The sequence below is a fragment of the Macaca fascicularis genome, chromosome 14 (assembly GCF_037993035.2).
Source record: "Macaca fascicularis isolate 582-1 chromosome 14, T2T-MFA8v1.1".
In the NCBI taxonomy this organism is placed as follows: domain Eukaryota; kingdom Metazoa; phylum Chordata; class Mammalia; order Primates; family Cercopithecidae; genus Macaca; species Macaca fascicularis.
In genome coordinates, this window is record NC_088388.1 from 109,566,996 (window position 1) to 109,591,024 (window position 24,029).

Genomic DNA, 24,029 nt, shown 5'->3' on the forward strand with positions numbered 1-24,029 from the left:
AGGTTCAAGTGATTCTCATGCCTCAGCCTCCCGAGTAGCTGGGATTACAGGTGCCCGCCACCATGCCCAGCTACTTTTTTTTTTCGTATTTTTAGTAGAGATGGGGTTTTGCCATGTTGGTCAGGCTGGTCTCAAACTCCTGACCTCAGGTCATCTGTCTGCCTTGGCCTCCCAAAGTGCTAGGATTACAGGTGTGAGCCACTGCACCTGGCCAAATTCTTTATTTCGACAATGTAGTCCCTTACTACAAATTTATTAAGCTGACAGATACACTTTGCTTTCCTATCCTCCTATCTTCATACTGGAAAAATTTCCAGTGAACTGATGAAATACACAGGATTCCAGGGAGATTTCTCCCCATTCTAAGATAGGGATGTCTTACCGAATATGTTTTAGGGTAGAGATCATTGTATATTCCACAAATATCTGATGGTAATTCTATTAATAAATTTATTTCATCTTCTTCACCTAAAGAGAACTCATTACTATTTGCTTATTCTCATAAAATATGATAATAGTGATGACTTATGAGCATGTGAGGTAAATACAGTCATTCATCCTTTCTGTAAATTCCATATGGGTGCTCCATGGTTATTATCAGAGAGAATAGTAAACTTCTTTCTAAATAATTTAATGTTTGTAAAACAGATCCTGTTTTTTTAAAAATGAAAACTCATGATTTTATTGGAAAAGTAACCTATTTATCTTCCAAATGAATATAAAAAATGGTCCCCAAGTACCCATCTGGCTTTAATACTTTACTAATTTAGTATGGAAAAGAATTACCATAAACTCAAAACAATTTTCAGCAAATACTGTCAGCATCCAGTACAAAACAGATCAAATATAATAATTCAGTCAATTGAAGGAAGCATTTAACACCCGCTTTATTGTTGTACTTACTAAAATTCACTGAACAAATATGTAGCAGTTGATTATTTATCCCACTCAAGTTTATTTCTCTAGGCCCAACCTAAGGACTGAAAGCAGTAACTAAAAGAAGCCTGAAGATGAGCTGATGTAGTATGGAACCTAAGGTCCCCTCCTTGTCTCCTATGGCTCAGTAAGAGACTTAATTGCTAATTTCAGATTATTTCAACAAATTAATTGATCCAGGGTAACACTCAATCCTTCATCCAAGGGTAAGAAGTGACCTAAAATACATAGGTTTGGAATTACAGGGACTATTTGCTTTTGGTTGTTATTTCATAAAAATTAAGTTCTTTCATATTAAGAAGGATCTGTGAATATAACTAAATCTTTGCTGTGGAATGATCATGTAATCAATTTCCTAAAAAATGGTGGTCAAAATTTTTGCAAAGTGGCAGGATTTAATAATAATAATAATAATAATCTCAAATATGTATGTTCCATCTCAGGGGTTTTGGATTTATGCCAAAAAATAACTTAGATCACTCACACTTTTAAATATTCCCAATGGGTATAAAAAGCACTTAAAATAATCTTTCATAATTTGAACCTCTTAAATAACAGCATTTAAATCAATTGATAGACTTTTTTTCACTTCACAAAAACATTGAAGTGGATACAGTTATCTCAAAAACAGTGTATGGGAAAAAGTGGTATAACCTTATGTGAGAAAGGGACAATCAAAATAAAAAGTCAGCTACAGAAGCAGACAATGAGTACACATTTTGCCAATATATCTAAAAACAGCAATATTCTAGTGGAAAAGAAACTGTCTTTCTATAAAATATTTTTAGCAAAACATAGGTTCCATAAAAACAACTTATATGCTAACAGTATACAGAACAATAAATAACCTCAGGTAAAAAAACAGAGGTCCTCTATTCTAATTATCATTGTAACTGCTAAGGGGGGAAATATCCGAAAAAGGTGAAGGAAAATACATTCTTCCGTAAGAACTGAATGCATGCTATAAGTAAATCGTCTTTAAGATCTTAAGGTTCAGAAAACTGGTTATTATAAAAAATTATGTTGTCTATTTATCTACCTCCAGGCTGAGCTATATACCTAATGAGTACCATGTGCTTAAAAGTATAGAAAGAGCCAGCCGTTGGAAGTAAGGTCTAGATTCAAACCCCAGCCCTGCCATTTCTTAGTATATAACAAACCTTCCTGAGCCTCAGTGTTCAGTATCTGAAACAACTCTTATCTTGGAGGATTGTCAGGAAAATTAAACAAAATCTTTGTGATTCTCCTATTATAATACTTAGCATAGAGAACTCATCTAATAATTTTTAAATAAGGGAATAACTGTTTTTTGAAAATAATGACTTGTTCCTCTATTAATAGTTTCCCAACTTAGAACTTCAAATGGACCTAGTGCAAAGATGTGGCTGGAGAAACTTTTTCTTTCTCTTTATTCCTATAATACCATATCCACTCCAAAACTACATCTGTAGGCATTCCTTCTATCCGAATCACATTCCGAAACAGTTATCATCATTATGCTTGCCTTTAATTTTAAAAAAATGTATAAACAATTCACTAAGCATTCTATACCATCTCTTATAAATGGGTATTTAGTTGGAGCCTTTTATTCATCCATGTGAAGAGGAACTCAAGCCTCTGGCCACAAGCTACTGAGGAACTAAGGCTAACAGCATCCACTTGAGTGAGCTTCGAAGTAGATTCTCCAGCTCCAGGTGAGCTTTGAGATGACTTTAACCCAAGCCAACAAGCTTGAGGGCCCTCATGAAGGCTCATAAGCCAGAACCATCCAGTGAAACACTCTCAGACTCCTGACTCAGAGAAATGCATGAGACATTTATAGTTTTAAACTGTAATGTTTTTGGGTAATTTGTTAAATAGCAATAGATAATTAATATAGCCTACAAAGGTCCTTATAACCTAACCCTAATCTACTTATCTAATCTTAATTCATCTTACTCTCCTTGGCTTGTTATGCTCCAGTTACACAGGCCTTCTTTTAACTCCTCCAAGGGCCAAGCTTTCCTCAACTACCTTTGTACCTGCTGTGCCCTCTCCCTGGAATGCTCATCCTCCCAATATCTGAATGGCTGATTGCTTTTCATACTTCACTGAATTTTTCCCCTGACTACACCTACCTAACATATATGCCATCTTTTACTTCACCCAGCACCCTATTTTCTTCATAGTACTAATCACAATTTGTCATTCCCCCTCATCCCATGCATAAGACTGTAAGCTCCCACATTAGAATATAAGCTCCCAAAGAGCAGGGACCATACCCATCACATTCTTCATTGAATTTTCCTACATTTATTCTGGACATGGCACAGAACAGAACCTAAATAAACACTTGTTGAAAAAATGAACAACCTTTTTTTTTTTTTTTTTTTTTTTTTTTGCAAAAAAGGGCATAAAATCACTTTAGGCATTACCTATAGTAACAGAGGCAAAACCTTCTTACAGTAAGCATTGAGTAGAAAGGGTATCTTTGTTAGTAAAAGTGCAATTTTATAATGATAATCAGGAGTATATAGTATACGTACTTGATTTTGGCCACAACAAACAGATCATTGAATAGAAAAAGATGCCGCTCCTGCCTCTGGAGGCCTCTTTTGAGTTCTGCCCGGCCATCAATCAGCAGAGTCCTACTGGAGCACACAAATGATGACAGAAATGTGCACGTGTCAACACTAGCAGAAGGACTTTCCCTGTAACAGATCAAATGCCACAGATCAGTTAGTCAAATGATCATTTTATAGTTGGTCAAGAACTATAAAACTCTGTAATGTTTTTTAATACAATGGTATAGCATCCTAACTGGTCCTGAGTCTATTCTACACACAGTTGTCTTTAATATTTCATTATGAAAATTTTGAAACAAAGAAAAGTTGAAATAGTTTTATAATAAACACATGTATATGTATCTCAATCTAGATTCTACCATTAGTATTTTACTATACTTGCTTTATTAAATACCTATCCAACCATCCATTGAATAATTCATTTTATTTTTGGCATTTCAATGTAAACTACATACAGGCAGTACATATCCCCCTGAATGCTTCAGCATACATATCATTAACTAGAGTTCAATGATTTATTTTGAATTTTTCTTTTGATATAAAATTTACAACAAAATGCACAAATCTTAGGTGTATATCCACTGACTTTTGACAAATGTACTCATCTGTGTAATCTAAGCCTCTAACAAGATTTAGAAAATGATCATCACTCCAAATAATTCCCTCTTGCCCCTTCTCAGATATTATATAAATTAACAAATATAGTCTCTATGGATTGGCTCCTGAGTTATTTCTTTACTGCAGGCTGAGACCTGTTAGTTCAAAACCTCATTAGTACCAAACTCAAATTTTTATATATTGAAGTATTTTAAAAATAGCCCAAATCAATCAGATTTTTAGCCAGTAAAGCCTGCCTGCTTTGCATACTCCATCGAACTACACCCAGCACCTGCTGGCCATTGATAAGAGAGTGTCTGTGGTTATGAAACCCCCAAGATGCTCCTGCCCTTTAGAGCTCTCTGACCTAGCCATTCCACACTACTGAGGAATGGACATGTTCTCTCCAGAAATATCTGCTCTGATTCTTTTCTCCCCTGCCCTCCTTCCCTTCTGGATGGTGGCCCCTTGCCATATGCCTCTGGACAGTCTCATACTGTGATGAATTTACTCTCTCATGCAACCCTGTACAATGGTCATATTTTAAATCTTTGGTCAGATCCCAAATACCTCAAACTATACCAGTCAATACTTACTTGATCACCCCAGAGGTAACAACTCTGATTTTTTTTTCCCATGGAAGACTGCCTGTTTTAGAATTTTATACAAATTGAACCACAGTATCTATTCTTTTGTGTAAGATATTAGTTCCTCATCATGTTTTTGGAATTCATTCATGTTATCACATTTATCAGTAACTCATTCCTTTATCTCACTTAGGTATTCAATGTATAAATATACCAGAGTTTATTCTTCTATTGTTGTACACTTGGGCTGTTTCCAGTTTTTAGCTATTAATAATAAAATGGCTATTAAACATTGGTACTAGTCTTTTTGTATCTATGTTTTCATTTCTCTTGGGTAAATACCTCAGAGTGGAATTGTTAGGTCACAGAGTAGGTATATGTTTAATTTTAGAAAAACTACCAGTTTTCCATAACGATGGTACCATTTTACATTCCCAGCAACACTGTAAAAGAGTTCCAGTTGCTCCACGACCTTGCTAACACTTGGTGTTGTCAGTCTTTCGAATTTGGCCAGTTTAGTGGATGTATAGTAGCCTTTAATTAGGATTTTTTTTTTCTTCGTTTGAGACAGTCTCACTCTGTCACCCAGGCTGGAGTGCAATGGCGCGATCTCCGGTCACTGAAACCTCCACCTCCTGGGTTCAAGCAATTCTCCTGCCTCAGCCTCCTAAGTAGCTGGGATTACAGGCATGCATCACCACGCCCAACTAATTTTTGTATTTTTAGTAGAGATGGGGTTTTGCCATGTTGGCCGTGCTGGTCTTGAACTCCTGACCTCTGGTGATCTGCCTGCCTTAGCCTCCCAAAGTGCGAGGATTACAAGTTGAGCCACCACACCCAGTCTTTAATTAGGATTTTAATTTGCATTTCTCTGCTAATTTCTTTCACGTTCTTACTGGCCATTTGCATTATCTTCATTGGTGAACTGTCTTCAAGTCTTTTGCTCATTTAAAACAATTTGGGTTATGTGTTATTATATACATATTATCTATTGAGTTGTAGGAACTTTTTTATGTATTGGATCCTAAATTCCAGTCCTTTGTCAGGTTACATGTTTTGGAAAGTATTTTTTCCTAGTCTGTTGCTTGTCTGTGAACTTTCTTAACAATGTTTCTGACAAAAAGTTTTAAATTTTGATAACGTTTATCAAATTTTTTCATATGGTGTTTACTTTCTGTGACCTTTCTAGGAAACTTTCACCTATCCCCCACTCATCAAGATATTCTCCAATGCATTCTATTAAAATATGTATGATTTTTAGTTTTTACATTTAAGTCTATGATCCATCTCAAATTAATTTTGATTAATAAGGAAAAGGGCCAGGTTCATTTTTTTCTATACAAATACTTTATTTTCCTAGCACCATTTACACCAAAGACTTGGTGCTTACTCATATGTAAAGTTAGTTGGACTAGGACTATAGATCTTTAAATTCCCTTCCTCAATGGATTGCTTTGGCACCTTTGTAAAATTACATGACTAACAAGCATAGGTCTATTTCCAGGCTCTCTAGTCTGTTGCACTGATTCATTGATTCTTATGCTATAACCACACTGTCTTATTGTTCTAGGTTTATAGTGAATCATAAAATTACATAGTGTTAAGTCCATCAACTTTTTCTTTTTTGAGACTGTTTTAGATAATCTAGGTCTTTTGCATTTCTATATATTTTTTGACTCACCATTTTTTCACTTTATGATGGTGTGAAACTGATAGGCATTCAGTAGAAACTGTACTTCAGATTTTGAATTTTACTCTTTTCCTGTGCTAGGTTAGGTGTATTAAATGCATTTTCTACTCATGATATTCTCCACTTATGATAGATTTATTCTGACATAACCAATTGTAAGTTGAGGAGCATCTGCACATTTTAGAGATTACCGAAAATGAAGAACAAAGGAGGGAAAGCCTATAGTGGCTGGGAAAGAAGAGATGACCTCAATTTCAAATACACTGAGTCTGAAATTATCAGTGGGCTAGGTGGTATGGCAAAATCAGGTAGGCATGCAGCACTTGGAAGAGATGTCAGAAGCAGAGATGTCATACAAAGACAGGTGCATAAATAACTCTTTGTAATGGCTAGAACTGCCAAGGGAAGGAGCACAAAATAAGAAAAAGGCAGAAACATATCCCTGAGAAAAGATGTACGTTGCAGAGATGAAGGGAAGAGAACCTATGAACAAAGATGGAGACTGGTGAATGAAGTAGCAGAAAAATAATAAAAAGTACTGGTGGTCACAAGTGCTGAAACTGACAAAAGGGATAACAAGCTGAGGTCTGAAAAGATGTCTCGGGGTAAAAAGTCATCAGTTGGTCATTAAGACCATTGAGGAAACAGTTCCAGGAGAATGGTGTGGGCAGAACTCAAATGTCTGGAATTTGAGGGGTAAAAGGATGAGAAGTGAGGAATTAAGGGCAAAAACTCTTGTTTTTTTTAGCAGCTGAACACGAGAATGTGACTTTAAAGATTCTAAAGTGGGTACAGCTGGTGAGGAAGGAAAGGTAAGAGATAAACAATCAGCCCTGAAGGTAGGTATTACTATCCTTCATTTTACAGAGTTGAAGCTATTTAGGGTAGCCAAAATATACAGCTACTAAGGTGATTTACAAGTATGGTTTCACATACTTTAAAAAATTCTATATAGTCTTTCAAATGGGCAAACACTGCATTGACTCAGCTTCCTCCTCCAGCCATGGTGATTGAGTTCAGTGGTTTAGGATTTAATGACTTGGGTGGAGTGCTAATCCAAGTCTTCTTGCTAAGTAGTGTGATATGGCAAGTTACCTGGTTGGCTTAGTTTCCTATATGTAAAGTAAGTTAGTTGGACTAGGACTAGAAGATCCTTAAATTTCATTTATAATTTACATATGGGACTAACTAAACATATATCCAAAAGGTGGAATTAAGATTATTGATGAGAGGGAAATGGATAATGGATATGATTAGCTATCTCTGTGAGAACACTCCAATCCTAAAATATAGTTTATAAATATGTAGCTAAGCATATTTGAGAGTCACTTCAGGGAAACAATCCAAAGTTGAACTAAATTAAACGCCATGCAAAAGTTATAATAATGACAATGAGAACAGCTTTTTTTTTTTTTTTTTTTTTTTTTTAAATTAGTCTAATTAAACGAGGAGCTCAAAGAGCAAATATTTGTCAGGGTCTCCAACAACGCATAAGGTGTAAGAGGCCATGACTTGTCAGCTCAATTATCGGGTTCATGTGGCAGCTATAAAAAAGGAGAATTATGGCTTATCTATGTTTCTTGTGTTTGAATAGTATGGGTCACAGTGTCTGATCTCCCCTGGGTATACTAAAAGTATGAGGCCTATACACTATCCTAATAGCTCTGAATTAATCCCCAGTGGTCAGCCATCCCTTTCTCTATTACATTCTCATTGTGTGGACTCCTGATCAGCACCATCATCATCAACCAGCAACATGTTTTAAAAATGCAAATTCTCAGGCCTTCCTCAGGTTTATGGAATCAGAAACTCTGGAGGGCTGGTTCAGCATCCTGCAGTTTAACAGGCCAGTCAGGTGATTCTAACGCACACTGAAATTTGATTCTGACGCACATTAGATCAACTCTCTATCATTAGTCTACAACGCATTCTAGCTCTAACATTGTAAAATTCTACAATAGTGTATTCCAAGTAAGTATAAGTAGTTTATAGTTCTACTTCAGCTAAGTTGAACTTTTGAGAGTTATTCCATCATTTCCTATGATTTCTCAGCTATAGCTACCCCTTCCAGGAAGTGAAGTCTACTATGCTCACTAATTGCTAATTAACCACATATTATGTATAACTGAAATACATATAGTTGAATGACAAGGCAAGTAAATAAATCAAAGTCCTGTGAAAGAAAAGGGAAAAGGAGTTTCTATGCTTGATATTATAGGTTGGAATTAAGCAGAGAACAAAGAAAAGGCCTACATTCACCATCACAGAAAAAAAAAAAAATCCTTTCTCAAGTTCTTTTGGGGGAGTGGAAGAAGGTATAACTTTGGAATCTTTTAGTACATGTGATTTTCAAACGTATAGAAAACAAAAATAAAGCCTTCACTTGTTGAAACCGAGCAAGCACAAGGCTACTAAGCAATGAATGGATGAAAGAATGGCTAAAATAATATTTTGCTGAGCTTTAATTTTTTAATTGCATAACAAGAAAACTTTGCAAGAGGAAAAAGCTTCTGCATTTTGGTTTAGGTATCCAACAAATAACTGCTTCTTGATTATAAGAAGAAGCCATCAGATTGCAGTATGGCTTAAACTAGGGACCTTCAAACTATTACTCAAAGGGTCTGATGATAGTGTAAGTTTTGTAGGCCATACCCTCTCTGTCAAAACTATTCAACTCTGCCCTTGTATTGCAAAATCAATCATATACATAAATGAACAGGTGTGGCTGTGTTCTAATAAAACTTTATTTACAAAAATAGGCAACCTGTCTGGGTTATGGTTTGCGGATCCCTGGTTTAAACAATACTTCCAAAACATTTAAATGTTTATAAATAAAGGCTAATCTGAAGTAATTGGAAAATTATTATTATTATTTTGGGTGGGGTTGGCCTAGGCCAAAGATTAATTAGGTTATTTAAAAGTTTAAATTTTAAAGCAATCCCAAAGGATTTTCATACACAATAACTCATTTTCCTCCTCATGATATTGCTTTCAAATAAGTGGACTGGTGCTGGTGTCAGGGAGAATTCACAATAAAATTAAACGATTTTCTTTTTCTGTGTGCATCTATCAGGCTGTCATTTTAAAAACCTATATGTAAGTGTGGCGAGAGATGCCTGAAGACTTTAGTCAACTAAGTATTGGTTAAAAAATTCATGCCGTACACTAGAATAAAAGTAAACGTCTCAGCACTCACATAATTTAAAAGGGAAAAATTTCCATGGAAGGAAACAAAAACACAACTTCTGTGTTTTTTTAAATACAATATTAAAGTCTCCTACTTAAAAACATATTTCTCAATTTTACGACTCTGAAGTGTTTATTTTTATTCTGAGTGAAGTGTAGATGTGTTTATTTTACTCTTTTAGAGTTGGAAATGGGGAAAGGGTAAGACTAGAAACTTCTATTTAGCCTTTTAATATAGCCTAATTAGGACTTACGAGTTATAATTAACAGAGCTCTAAAATAATCTAACAAATACAAGCAGAGTCTAGGAATTCACCTGTTGCCTGCTTTTTATGTATTAACATTCCATTTTCAAATGGGCTTGTGAAATCATTTCTGAAAAGCAAAAACAAGTTTTAGAAACTTGATTATTTTTCACTAAAACTAGAAAACAGCTTTCACAAAACACGGCCACAGTAACATACCAGTATTTATAACTAAAGTTCATTCTAAAAATGAGCCCACTTTCAGCTAAAGTTTCAGAGGCAGTGTTGCTTAATCATAAATTATAAAGAAAATAAAATTCAGAATACTTGGAAATGCCAATGTTTATTAGTAATCAATTAGAGATTATGATAAAAAGTACTAGATAGGATCTGGATAACTTTAAAGCCTGGTAAAATAATTAGCACATGGTCACTGATCGATAATTGTTGAATAACTAAATAAAATTTACCTTCCAAAAGTTTACCCATTTCTCAACGCCCATTCTAAATGTCAACTCTTTCATGACTTTTTATCAACTGAATCCTTGGCTTGGCATCTCTTATATGACATCTAACACCTATATTCTGCTTTATATATCGTAAATATTCTCATTCAACATTTATTGTGCATGCAATTACCATATAATAAATTATTTGTAATAGTGATAAGGGTTTTCTTCTCTGGGTACCTGCCATGTGCCAGGCATAGGAGCTAGATTGGGTCCTTGGCCTCCAGGAGTTATCAATCTGATAGATAAGTCAGACAAGTAACATGATGATAAACAAGGGATGTAAGTGCAATAAAAGAAATGAGGAGTGCAGGAGTACAAAAAAGCAAAAACAGGAGACCCTATCTCAGACTGCATTGGCTAGGAAAATTCCTTGGAAGAACCAAAGTCTAAAGGATAAACAGAGAGACCAATGAAGGCTGAAGGGCACTTTAAGAAGGAAGAGCGTGTCAAATATGCACCTTGTGCTTCAGTAACTGGAAAATTCAGAACGGCAGGGGTTATAAAGGCTTGAGAAAGATTAGCAGCAGGTGAGAAAGTGGTACACTCATCAGTGTGTCTCCTATCATGTAAGGGGCTTAGATTTTATCTGGAAGTGCTAAAGGATTTTGAGCAGGACATTGCATTTTGTAATACAGGTTGAGCATCCCTAATCCGAAAATCCAAAATCCAAAATGCTCCAGAATCCTAAAATTTTTGAGCACCACTATGACACCACAAGTACAAATTCCACACTTGGCCTCAAGTATACAAATTTTGTTTCATGAACAAAATTAAGAAAATTGCATTCAGGCTATGTATATAAAGTATATGAAATACAAATAAATTATGTATTTATATTTGGGTCCCATCCCCTAGATATCTCATTATCTACATGCCAATATTCAAAAATTAAAAAAACTGAAATTCAAAAATAAAAAACACACTGAAATTCAAAATACTTCTGGTCCCTAGCATTTTGTAACAGGGATACTCAACCTGTACATTGAAGAATACACAGGAAGGCAACTTAGAGGGAGTGAGACCATTAGGAAGTTACGGCAGTAATCTTAGGTAAGAGATGTTGCACACCCAAGTTGGCAGTGAGAAAGGGATAGGAAAGACAACAGAAAACATAAAAGATAGAGACTGTTAAAATTAATACATTGATTTACTGGGGGTGGGGTGAGCTGGAGATGAAATTGACCAAGAAGAAGAATATAACCTTACTGTCCAGACTTTATTTCCTTATTTTTAATTTTTCATCAAATAACTGAGCATCTATATGTACTGTCTAGACACTGCTATATTAATATATAGAGTAAATAAGTTTGATTTTTTTTCTCTACTCTTGTGGAACTAGTTTAGCTGCTTGGCTCAGTTTCTAGCAGAGGTTGGAAACCACAGCCCACACTCATATTTTATTTGACACCCTCACAATAAGAGTTTTAAAAAAACATTTGATTTTGAATGCCCAGTTAGCCACATTCCCTCTCTGTTACTTTACTCTGTCTATTGAACCTCCGAGTTCTCTGAAAGCATTAGTCTATGGTTCTTACACTAGTGTGCTTTTTCTTTTTTAAACAAAAACAAAAAACTAGTATAAAAAACACACGTAAAATATTGCAATTGTGAACATTTAAAAATGCATAATTCAGTGGCATTTAGCACATTGACAGTGTTGTAAAACCATTATCACTATTTAGTTCCTGAATATTTTCATTACCCCTGAAGAAAAACCATATAGGTTTTTCTATAAGCAGTCTATAAGCTTTAAGCTTATAGTCTATAAGCAGTCTGTAAGCTTTTCTATAAGCAGTCATTCCCCATTCCCCCTAGTCCCTGGCAACTACTAACATCTTTCTGTCTCTACGGAGTTGCCTATTTCGAGTATTTCACATCATGCAGTATCTATCGTTTCATTTATGGTTTCTTCCCATAAGTATAATGTATTCAAGATCTGTTCATGTTGTAGCATGTATTAGCACTTCATTCCTTTTTGTTGCTGAATAATATTCCGTTGAATGGCTATAGCACATTTGTTTATCCATTCATTAACTGATGGACATTTGGGCTGTTTCCACCACTTAGCTATTATTGTGAATAGTGCTAAGGATTCATGTACATATTGTTTTTGAACATCTGTTTCCACTTCTTTTGAGTACATACCCAGGAGTGGAACTGCTAGATCATACGGTAATTCTATGTTTAACTTATTGAGGAACTGCCAAACTGTTTCCCACCACGGTTACACCAGTTTACATTCCCACCAGCAATGCATAAGGATCCTAATGTTTACCTTTAGACTCTCCCTCTTTTGCTTCCCACATAAAGTCACTTGTTATGTTTTGAGAATATTCTAATTAAAAATAAAATTTCTTGACTCTGGATCTGCATAACCTATAGTTTATAATAAACTCCTAACTGGATTATCTAATTTTTCCCTCTCTCTTTTCTCCAATCCATATTACTCGCCTCTCTCAAATTAATCTTCTCAATGCATAGTACCAATGATCATAGCATAGACACTGTCTAAAGGGTAAGCTCAGCTCATTAGCTTATCACGTTCCAGCATCTGTTTTACCCTACCTGGTTCTGACATGTAGGTTAGAACTTCCTATATCGCCTGTGTAACAGGTAAGTCTGCAGAGTGTTAGGGAATAAATCAGTCCAGATATCATTTGGAACAAAAAGACTACTGAAATGAAGCTACAAAAACCACTCTCAACATCAAAACTCTATCTTATTCAACAATGAAATCCTATTATTTATTTATGACTATATTGGACACCTAGAACTAAAAGTATATTATATGGAAATCTAATCTATGGCAATTATCTGTCTTGAGATCAAACATGAGAAAGTACTCTTACATTCTATTATCTTGATAAAATCACATTGAAATTACCAAAAAAACCCCACATAGTGATGATAACAATGTGATTGTATGTAATATATACTATAACTTCAATGATTAAATAATAAATCATGTAGTTCATAGTCTGAATTATGACTTGTATTATGAGAACAGAGCCTAGTGATAATAGTAATACCAGCATCAAAATGAATGAAGACAGGATAAGGGCTTGGTAAGATAGGTGGACAAACGGCTAGATAAACAGAGTGAGCAAGGGCTTAAAAGCAAGAAATATATAAAGGAGCACTTTTAAATTATCAAGATGCTGATGGAAGCATATGTGATACAATGAGATCAATATATCAACAATGATACTAATATTTAAAGACCAAGGAAAACATAAACATTAAGTAAGTGAAGACAGAACAGAAAGATGGAAGGAGAGAGTGAAGGTCAGAGAAGGACACTAATACACAGAGTTACACTAATAGAGTGAGATCCATACACAAAGTTATTATTTCCAAAGAAGAGAGTAACTACGAAATTTCCTCCTAACCTTGACACAGAAGTTGTTTAACGACATCTATTAGGAATTCACTTAGTACAAGGCACTTGATAGAACATTATCAAGAAAGAAAGGAACAAGATTTTATGAGCATTGTCTCTAAAGACTTTAAAAGGAAACAATTTATATATGAACTATATATATTGATGCAAGACCACTAATCAAGAAAAAGCAGAGTATTTGAACTTCAAAGAGCCTAGTGAAAATGGCAACCCTTTAAGATAGTTCTGCTGCATTATGTTTTCTTCGCCCCCACCCTCAGAGGCTGTAGTGAGCTATTACAACGCCACCACACTTCAACCTGGGCAACGGAGCAAGACCCTATCTCAAAACAAAAAGTGAAACAAAACGAAACAAAAACAACACAAAACCTTCATTATGAAAGAATGAGAAGAATGAGTAGAAACAGATCCCAACTAAGCATTGGAGAAACCTCCAAACCAATTTAGTCATCTTTGTGTGTGACTTAAAAATACTACCTCTCTTCATTATCCACTGAGTAAAATTTGTTTGGGTACTCATTTTGAATTCAAGCTACTCAAAGAAATTTATATGTGTAATGATTACACTGTATGTGGTTCCGTTAGTTTGTTTATGGATTCAACAATGAACAAGGTCACCAATATACTTACTGGGAACTCCAACAGTTTGAGTTTTCTTGAGATAATAATTACATAATGGTACACTTAAAGGAATGAAAGAATTAAACCTGATTAAAAATAATTCTATATATAATTTCTGGATCTCCTAAAGTTAAAAAAATCACTGATTTTGCATCCTGAAACTTCACTGAAATTGTTGACCAGTTCTAAGAGCCTTTTGGTGAGTCTTTAGGGTTTTCTAGGTAGAGAATCATATCGTCGGTGAAGAGAGATAGTTTGATGTCTTTTTATATTTGGATGCCTTTTATTTCTTTCTCTTGCCTGATTGCTCTGGCTAGCACATCCAGTACTATGTGGAATAAAAGTGGGGAGAATGGGCATTCTTGTCTTGTTCCGGTTCTCAAACAGAATGGATCCAGCTTTTGTGTATTCAGTATGACGTTGGCTGTGAGTCTGTTATAGACAGCTCTTATTATTTGAAGTATATTCCTTTGATACCTAGCTTGTTGAGGATTCTTATCAGGAAGAGATGTTGGATTTTGTTGAAAGTTTTTCCTGTGTTTACTGAGATAGTCACATGGTTTCTGTTTTTAATTGTTTATGTGGTGAATCATGTTTATTGATTTGTGTATGCTGAACCAACCTTGCATCCCAGGAATAAAGTCTACTTGATTGTGGTGAATTAACTTTTTGATTTGCTGTTGGATTTGGTTTGGTAGTATTTTGCTGAGAATTTTGTGTCTATGTTCCTCAGGGATATTGGCCTGCAGTTTTCTTTATTCATTGTTGCTTTACCAAATTTTGGTATCAAGATAATGCTGGCTTTGTAGAACAAGTTAGGGAGTCCCTCTTCCTCGACTTTTTAGAATAGTTTCAGTAGAACTGGTACAAGCTCTTCTTTCTATGTCTGGTAGAATTCGGCTGTGAATCCATCTGGTCCAGGGCTTTTTTTGGTTGGTAGGCTTTCCATTACTGCTTCAATTTCAGAACTCATTGGTCTGTTCAGGGTTTCAATTTCTTCCTGGTTCAATCTTGAGAGGCTGTGTATTTCCAGGAATTTATCCATCTCTTCTAGATTTTTTAATTTGTGTGTACAGAGGTGTAATAGTCTCAGGATCTTTTGTATTTCTGTGAGATTGGTTGTAACATCACCTTTGTCATTTCTGACTGCACTTATTTGGATCTTCTTTTTCTTTGTTATTCTACCTAGCAGTTTCTCAATCTTGTTTATTCTTTCAAAAAATTAACTTCTGGTTTCACTGGTCTTTTGTATAGATTTTTATGTCTCGATTTCATTCATTTCTGCTCTGACTTTGTTTTCTTCTGTTAGCTTTGGGGTTGCTTTGTTCTTGTTTTTCTAGTTCCTCTAGATGTGACGTTAGATTGTTAATTTGAGCTCTTCCTTCTTGATGTGGGTGTTTAGTATGATAATCTTTCCTCTTAACACTGCTTCAGCTGCATTCCGAAGACTCTGGTATGCTGTGCCTCTGTTTTCATAAATTTCAAATACTTTTTTTGATTTCTGCCTTAATTTTATTGTTTAACCAAAAGTCATTCAGGAGCAACTGTTTAATTTCAATGCAATTATGTGGTTTTGAGAAATCTTCTTGATATTGATTTCTATTTTTATTGCATTTTTTTTAGTTGATTGAGATTTGCTTTATAGTGAACATGTGGTCAATCTTAGATAATGCTCCATGTGCAGATGGGAAGAATCTTCTGTGGTTGCTGGGTGGAGTATTCTGTGGGTGTCTATTAGGTCTAATGGGTCAAGTATCAAGTTTAAATTTGGAATTTCTTAGTTTTGTGCCTCGATGATCTAACACTGTCAGTGGGGCACTGAAGTCTCCCACTATTATTGTGTGGCTATCTAAGTCTTTTCATAGGTCTAAAAGAACTTTTATGAATCTAGGTGCTCTAATGTTGGGTGTGTGTAGACTTAAAATAGTTAAGTTTTCTTAGTGAATTGAACCCTTTATCATTATAGCATTTCTATACAACAATAATGACCAAGCTGAGAGATAAATCAAGAATGCCATTCATTTACAACAGCCACAAACAGAACACAATACCTAAGAATACAGTTAACCAAGGAGGTGAGAGATATCTACAAGGAGAACTACACTGCTGAAAGACATCTAAGATGACACAAATAAATGGAAAAGCATTCCATGCTCATGAATTGGAAGAATTAATATCATTAAAATGACCACGCTGCCCAAAGCAATCTACAGATTCAATGCAATTCCTACTAAACTGCCAATGTCCATTTTCACAAAATTAGAAAAAAACTATTCCAAAATTCAAATGAGACAAGAAAAGGCCCCAAATAGTCAAAGCAATCCTAAGTAATAAGAACAAAGCTGGAGGCATCACATTACCTGACTTCAAACTATACTACAAGGTCACAATAACCAAAACAGCATGGTACTGCTACAAAAACAGATACAGAGACCAATGGAGCAGAATAGAGAGCTCAGAAATAAAGCTACACACCTACAACCTTCTGATCTTTGACAAAGTCAATAAAAAAAATCAGGGGGTAAAGATGCCCTATTCAACAAATGGTGCTGGGATAGCTGGCTATCCATACGTAGAAGAATAAAACTGGACCCGTATCTATCTCCCTATAACTCAAGATGTATGAAATACTTAAATGTAGGACTATAAAAATCCTAGAAGAAAACCTAGGAAATACCCTTCTCAATATTGGCCTTGGCAAGAAATTTATGTTTAAGACCTCAAAAGTAATTACAGTAAAAACAAAAACTGACAAGTGGGACCTAATTAACTAAACAGCTTCTGCATGGCAAGAGAAATGATCAAAGGAGTAAACAGACAATCTAAAGGGTGAAAGAAAATATTCACAAACTATGCATCTGACAGAGGTTTAATATCCAGAATCTATAAGAAACAAATCAACAAGCAAAATCAAAATCAAATAACCCCATTAAAAATTTTGTGAGCAAAGGACATGAACAGATACCTCCCCCTCTCTCTCTCTCTCTCTTTTTTTTTTTTTTTTGAGGCACAGTCTTGCTCTATCACCCAGGCTGGAGTGAAGTGGTGCGATCATGATTCACTGCAACCTCTGCCTCATGGGTTCAAGTGATTCTCATGCCTTAGCCTCCTGAGTAGCTGGGATTATAGGCGTGAGCCACCATGCCTGGCTAATTTTTGTATTTTTAGTAGAGACGGGGTTTCACCACGTTGGCCAGGCTGATCTTGAACTCCTGGCATCAAGTCATCTGCCTGCCTCGGCCTCCCAAAGTGCTGGGATTACAGGCATAAACCACTGGGCCCAGCTGAACACACACTTCTCAAAAGAAGACATACAAGTGGCCCACAGACATATTTTTTTAAATGCTTATTGTCACTACTTGTCAGACATGCAAATCAAAACCACAGTGAGACACTATCTGACAACACCAGTCAGAATGGCTTCTGTTAAAAAGTCAAAAAGCAACAGATATTGGTGAGGCTGCCGAGAAAAGGGAACACTTATACACTGTTGGTGGAAATGTCAACTAATTCAGCTACTGTGGAGAGCAGTTTGGAGATTTCTCAAAGAACTGAGTTGAACTATCATTCAACTCAGCAATCACATTACTGGGCACACACCTAAAGGAAAAGAAATCATTCTACCGAAAAGACACATGTACCTGTATGTTCACTGCAGCACTATTCACAATAGCAAAGACAGAATCAGCCCAGGTGCTCATCAATAGTGGAAAAAGAAAATGTGGGACATATTCACTATAGAACACTATGCAGCCATAAAAAATGAAATTATGTCCTTTGCAGCAGTATGGATGCAGCCGGAGGCCATTATCCTAAGCAAACTAACACAGAAACTGAAAACCAAATACTCCACATTCTTACTTACAAGTGGGAGCTAAACACTTTGTACACATGGACATAATTATGGGAACGATGGACACTGGGGACTATTAGAAGGGGGAGAGAGGTAGCGGGCCAAGGGCTGAGAAACTGCCTATTGGGTACTATGGTCACTACCTGGGTGATGGATTCGTTCATACTCCAAACCTCGGCATCATGCCATATACCTTTTTAACAAACCTGCACATGTACCTCCTGATTTAAAAATAAAAGTTGAAAAAAAATCACCTAATAACTCCTATTTAGGAAATTTATAAATATTGTATTATACATACACATTACAAAGTCCTCAAGGCAGTATACTCTAGGCAGCAACTTACCTACTACCTTCTGCTCACTTATGCCAAAATGTCAATATTCAGGTTGATACACAAATGAGCTGATGCAATTAACTGATTCATAACTAAAAGAGCTGGCTTTGAAAGGAAACTTTTAAGTACTATCCTGCCAAATATTAACACCTACATTTCTTGATCTTTCTCCTCTCTAAGCACATAAACTATATGAAATCTTTAAAAAAAAATCTCTGTGTCCCTGGTATATGAGCAGTATCTGACTCATAAATGGGTGTTATAATTATTTGTTGACTAATATACGTATAGGCTACAATGTGCTACTTAGCACTTAATTATACATCTTTCATGTTTTCTACTTATATCTATATGCCATGTTTTCTCAACTGGATGGTAAGCTCCTAGTGGGCACTTTAATTACAGTATGTATCAAGGTAGGATGCAAATCTTATTTCTGAACCCCTGTTCCTAGAACTGTGCCTAGTACAGAGGATTCAAATGTTGCAGAATGAATAACTAAACAAAACAGCATCCTTAGTTTCTTCTTTAACTACGAAAGTAGAGAAATCCTAAAGCCACTTTGATCTGAATCTGTGGTGCTACAAATAATCTTTTTTAATTGGAGTAGAGTGGGGATGGGAAAGGGAGGTTTTTCTTTCTTTTGGCTGGTAATCACCACAGTTCCAGTAACACAATGGAGTAACTAACTCTCTTGAGTGGCTGCAGACTTATCTGCTTATCTGCTCCCATTCTCTACCTTTATGACTGTAGTCTCACCTCTACATCCACACCACTCTATTGCTGGAATTATTTTCCACTAGTGCTTCTAAATAAAAACAAAACAAAGGAAGAGGGGAGAATTCAGGAAAGATGAATGCTTCATGCAATTTAGTTCACAGCAGCAGGGATTTTTTTTCAAGTGATGAAAGCATTCTAAAAAGTGAGAAAAAGTTAAAAGCTATTTGAAATAACTTTAGCCAACTGTCTCTCTTGCCCATGCTAACAGACTCTAATTCAGACTTGCCCCTCTCAAAGACCTAGGTTGTGCACACATGTGCTAAGATGCCCAATGTAGTTTTGGAATTCTAAGTCCTGATGCGAGGACAAATCTTTCAATTTTGCTACTTACAAACTACAAAGCCTGGCCACATGGCACTTACCCTAAAACTGATTACATAATTGGAAGTAAAACACTACTCAGCAAATGCAAAAGAACTGAAATCATAAGTTTGTCAGACCACAGCACAATCAAATTAGAACTCAAGATTAAGAAACTCACTCAAAACCATAACTACATGGAAATTGAACAACCTGCTCCTGAATGATTCCTGGGTAAACAATGAAATTGAGGCAGAATCAAGAAGTTATTTGAAACTAATGAGATTAAAGAGACAATGTATCAGAACTTCTGGGATGCAGCTAAAGCAGTGTTAAGAGGGAAATTTATATCACTAAATGCCCACATTAAAAAGCTAGAAAGATATCCTAACATCACAACTAAAAGAACTAGAGAACCAAGAGCAAATAAACCCCAAAGTTAGCAAAAACAAGAAATAACTAAGATCAGAATGGAACTGAAGAAGGTAGATACACGAAAAACCCTTCAAAACAACAACAAATCCAGGAGCTACTTTTTTTAAATTAATGAAATATTACTAGACTGCTAGCTAGACTAATACAGAAGAAAAGACAGAAGAATCGAATAGATACAATAAAAAAAAGATAAATGGGATATCACCACTGACCCCACAGAAATATAAACAACCATCAAAGAAAATGATAAACACCTCTATGCAAATAAACTAGAAAATCTAGAAGAAATGGATAAGTTCCTGGACACATACACCCTCCCAAGACTGAACTAAGAAGAAGCTGAATCCCTGAATGGACCAATAATGAGTTCTGTAATTGAGGCAGTAAGAAACAGCCTACCAACCAAACCAAACCAAACCAAACCAAACAAAAAACCCCAGGAGTAGACAGATTTATAGCTAAATTCTACCAGAAGTACAAAGAGGAGCTGGTACCATTTCTTCTCGACCTATTCCAAACAGCTGAAAAGGAGGAACTCCTTCCTAACTCATTTTATGAGACCAGCATCATCCTGAAACCTGGCAGAGATACAACGAAAAAAGAAATCTTCAGGCCAATATCCCTGATGAACATCGATGCAAAAATCCTCAATAAAATGCTGGCAAATTGAATCTAGCAGCACATCAAAAAGCTTATACACCACGATCATGTCAGTTTCACCCCTGGGATGCAAGGCTGATTCAACAAATGCAAATTGATAAACGTAATTCATCACATAAACAGAACTAAAGACAAAAACTACAAGATTATCTCAATATATGTAGAAAAGGGCCTCAATAAAAATACCTAATTGTTAAAAACTCTCAATAAATTAGATATCGAACAAACATACCTCAAAATAATGAGAGTAATTTGTGACAAACCCACAGCCAGTATTATACTGAGTGGGCAAAAGCTGGAAGCATTCCTTTGGAAAACCAGCACATGACAATGATATGCTGTCTCTCCATTCCTATTCAACATAGTATTGGAAGTTCTGGCCAGGGCAATCAGGCAAGAGAAAGAAATAAAGGGTATTCAGATAGGAAGAAAGGAAGTAAAACTGTCTCTGTTTACAGATGACATGATCCTATGTCCAAAAACCTCCTTCGTCTCATCCCAAAAGCTTCTTAGGCTGATATGCAACTTCAGCAAAGTCTCAGGATATAAAACAAATGTGCAAAAATTACAAGCATTCCTATAAACCAACATCAGACAAGCAGAGAGCCAAATCAAGAATGAACTTCCATTCACAACTGCTACAAAGAGATTAGAAAATATCTAAGAATTCAGCTAACAAGGGAAGCGAAGGACCTCTTCAAGAGGAACTACAATCCACTGCTCAAGGAAATCAGAGAGAACAAAAACAAATGGAAAAACATTCCATGCTCATGGATAGGAAGAATCAATATCGTGAAAATGGCCATATTGTTTCAAACTATACTGCAAGACTACAGTAACCAAAACAGTATGGTACTGGCACAAAAACAGGCACATAGATCAATGGAACAGAATAGAAAATTTGGAAATAAGACTACTCATCTATAACCATCTGATCTTTGACAAACCTGACAAAAACAAGCAATGGGAAAAGGATTCCCTGCTGATAAATGGTGCTGGGAGAACTGGATAGCCATATATGCAGAAGATTGAAACTGGACCCCTTCCTTACGTCTTACACAAAAATTAATTCAAGATGGATTAAAGTCTTAAATGTAAAACCCAAAACTATAAAAATCATAGAAGAAAATCTAGGCAATACCATTCAAGACACAGGCATGGACAAAGATTTCATGATGAAAATGTGAAAAGCAATTGCAACAAAAGCAAAAATTGACAAATGGGATCTAATTAAACTAAAGAGCTTCTGCACAGCCAAAGAAACCATCATCAGAGCGAAGACACAACCTACAGAATGGGAGAACTTTTTTGCAATCTATCCATCTGACAAAGGTCTAATATCCAGAATCTACAAGGAACTTAAAACAAATTTACAAGAAAATAAAACCACCCCATTAAAAAGTGAGCAAAGGACATAAACAGACACTTCTCAAAATAAGACATTTATGTGACCAACAAACATGAAAACAAGCTCAACATCCGTGATCATTAGAGAAATGCAAATCAAAACTACAATGAGATGCCATCTCATGCCAGTCAGAATGGCGATTACTAAAAAGCCAAGAAACAATAGATGCTGGCGAGATTGCAGAGAAACAGGAATGCTTTTACATTGTTGGTGGGAATGTAAACTAGTTCAACCATCATGGAAGACAGTGTGGCAATTCCTCAAAGACCTAGAACCATAAATACTATCTGATCCAGCTATCCCATTACTGGGTATATACCCAAAGGAATATAAATCATTCTGTTATAAAGATACATGCACACATATGTTTACTGCAGCACAATAGCAAAGACATGGAATCAACCCAAATGCCTCTCAATGGTAGACTGGGTAAAGAAAATGTGGTACATATACACCATGGAATACTAGGCAGCCATAAGAAGGAACAAGATCGTGTCCTTTGCATGGACATGGATGGAGTTGGATGCAAACTAACACAGGAACAGAAAATCAAACACTGCATGTTCTCACTTATAAGTGGGAGCTGAACAATAAGAACACATGGACACAGGGAAGGGAACAACATACACTGGGGCCTGTCGGGGTGGTGGGGAAGGAGAGCATCAGGAAAAATATCTGATGCATGCTGGGCTTAATACTCAGAAGAAGGGTTGACAGGTGCAGCAAATCACCATGGCACACATTTACCTATGTAACAAACCTGCACATCCTGCACATGTACTCTGGAACTTAAAGTAAAATAAAAAACAAAGCCTGGCACATACTCACAAATATTGGCTGAACTGAAGTCCAAACTGAACTGAAGGAAATCAAGAAACATTAAAGTACTTACCTATTGGACACCAGTTATGGGGAGCCATCATATTAAAATCATCATATTAAAAGTCATTCTCAAAAACATTTTCCTTATGTTCAAATTATCAAGAGATTAATCACAATGATCATAAATTAGTGCTAAATAACAAATGTCTTAATTTCTATTTTACTTAAAGCCTTTAAAATTTTAGTAATAATGAAATACTTTTAAGTAATTGCTGATGCATGTTAAAGTGTGAAAACCACGTATTAGAAGCCAGACAAAATAAAATTGATAGCTTAACTAAAACCAAACCACATTTTAAGTCATTTTTCACATAGTTAAAATGGCATTATTCCCCTAACAAAGCAGAAAGCATGTATTGCATCTGTGTTGGTAGAACGAGCAAACACACATGTGGTCTGATTTATTTCCAGACTGTGAGAAGTTTAGTGCAATGCTATAAGGTCCTTCCTCTGAACATTCAGCATAAGTGCTAAAGCAAAATTCCCCAGCATAAAGGCCTATCTGGAAAGAGAGGTTAGAGGGAAAGTGCTCAACCAATTCTATCATTCCCAATATAATTATATTGTAAGTAAATTCCACATGTTTCTCAATCTAGGGGTTGGGAGAAGATTTGAGAATAAATCTTTAAGCAGAATACAATTAGATTCCAGTAGAAGTTTCATTCTCATTCTTTAGAAAAAGCTTCTCCACTGACTCCAACTCTGGATATCTACATGGTGAGAGTTAGTATTCCACAACAACAGATTCAAATTAACTACATTTGAGCTATCCGAGACTATATTCTTCTTTATTTAGCACCAGGAAGCTAAGTAGTCAGCTTTCTGAAAGAGAAGAAAACAAAAAGGGGATTGGGAGAAAGCCTTCTTCTCTCCTGGAACCAGAACTGAATGTGCCCAAAACATGAGCAGAACAACTCAGAGTCCCTTCTTTCATGAAGCTAACAATCTAATGAGACAAGGCAAGGACACATGAAATAATCAGGGAACAGAAAATTTTAAACTAGGCGGTACCAACTCCAAGTATAGTAGGAAGAGT

At 35.8% G+C, this 24,029-nt stretch overlaps 1 protein-coding gene across 7 annotated transcripts in view; it reads right to left on the reverse strand.

Moving 5' to 3' along the window:
- Window positions 1-24,029, reverse strand: part of ARHGAP20 (Rho GTPase activating protein 20) — a 123,324-nt gene that overhangs the window by 45,337 nt on the left and 53,958 nt on the right. For 6 of the 7 annotated variants that reach the window (XR_012423683.1, XM_074015176.1, XM_005579563.5 and 3 more), the window contains one exon: window positions 3,462-3,626. Coding sequence is in view for 2 of the 7 variants with exons in the window: in XM_005579563.5 (XP_005579620.2) it covers window positions 3,462-3,626 (165 nt within the window). In the remaining 5 variants the exon portion in view is untranslated. Of the gene's footprint in view, window positions 1-3,461; window positions 3,627-9,876; window positions 9,936-24,029 lie in introns of all 7 variants that reach the window. The other variant, XM_074015174.1, reaches the window with a different exon arrangement.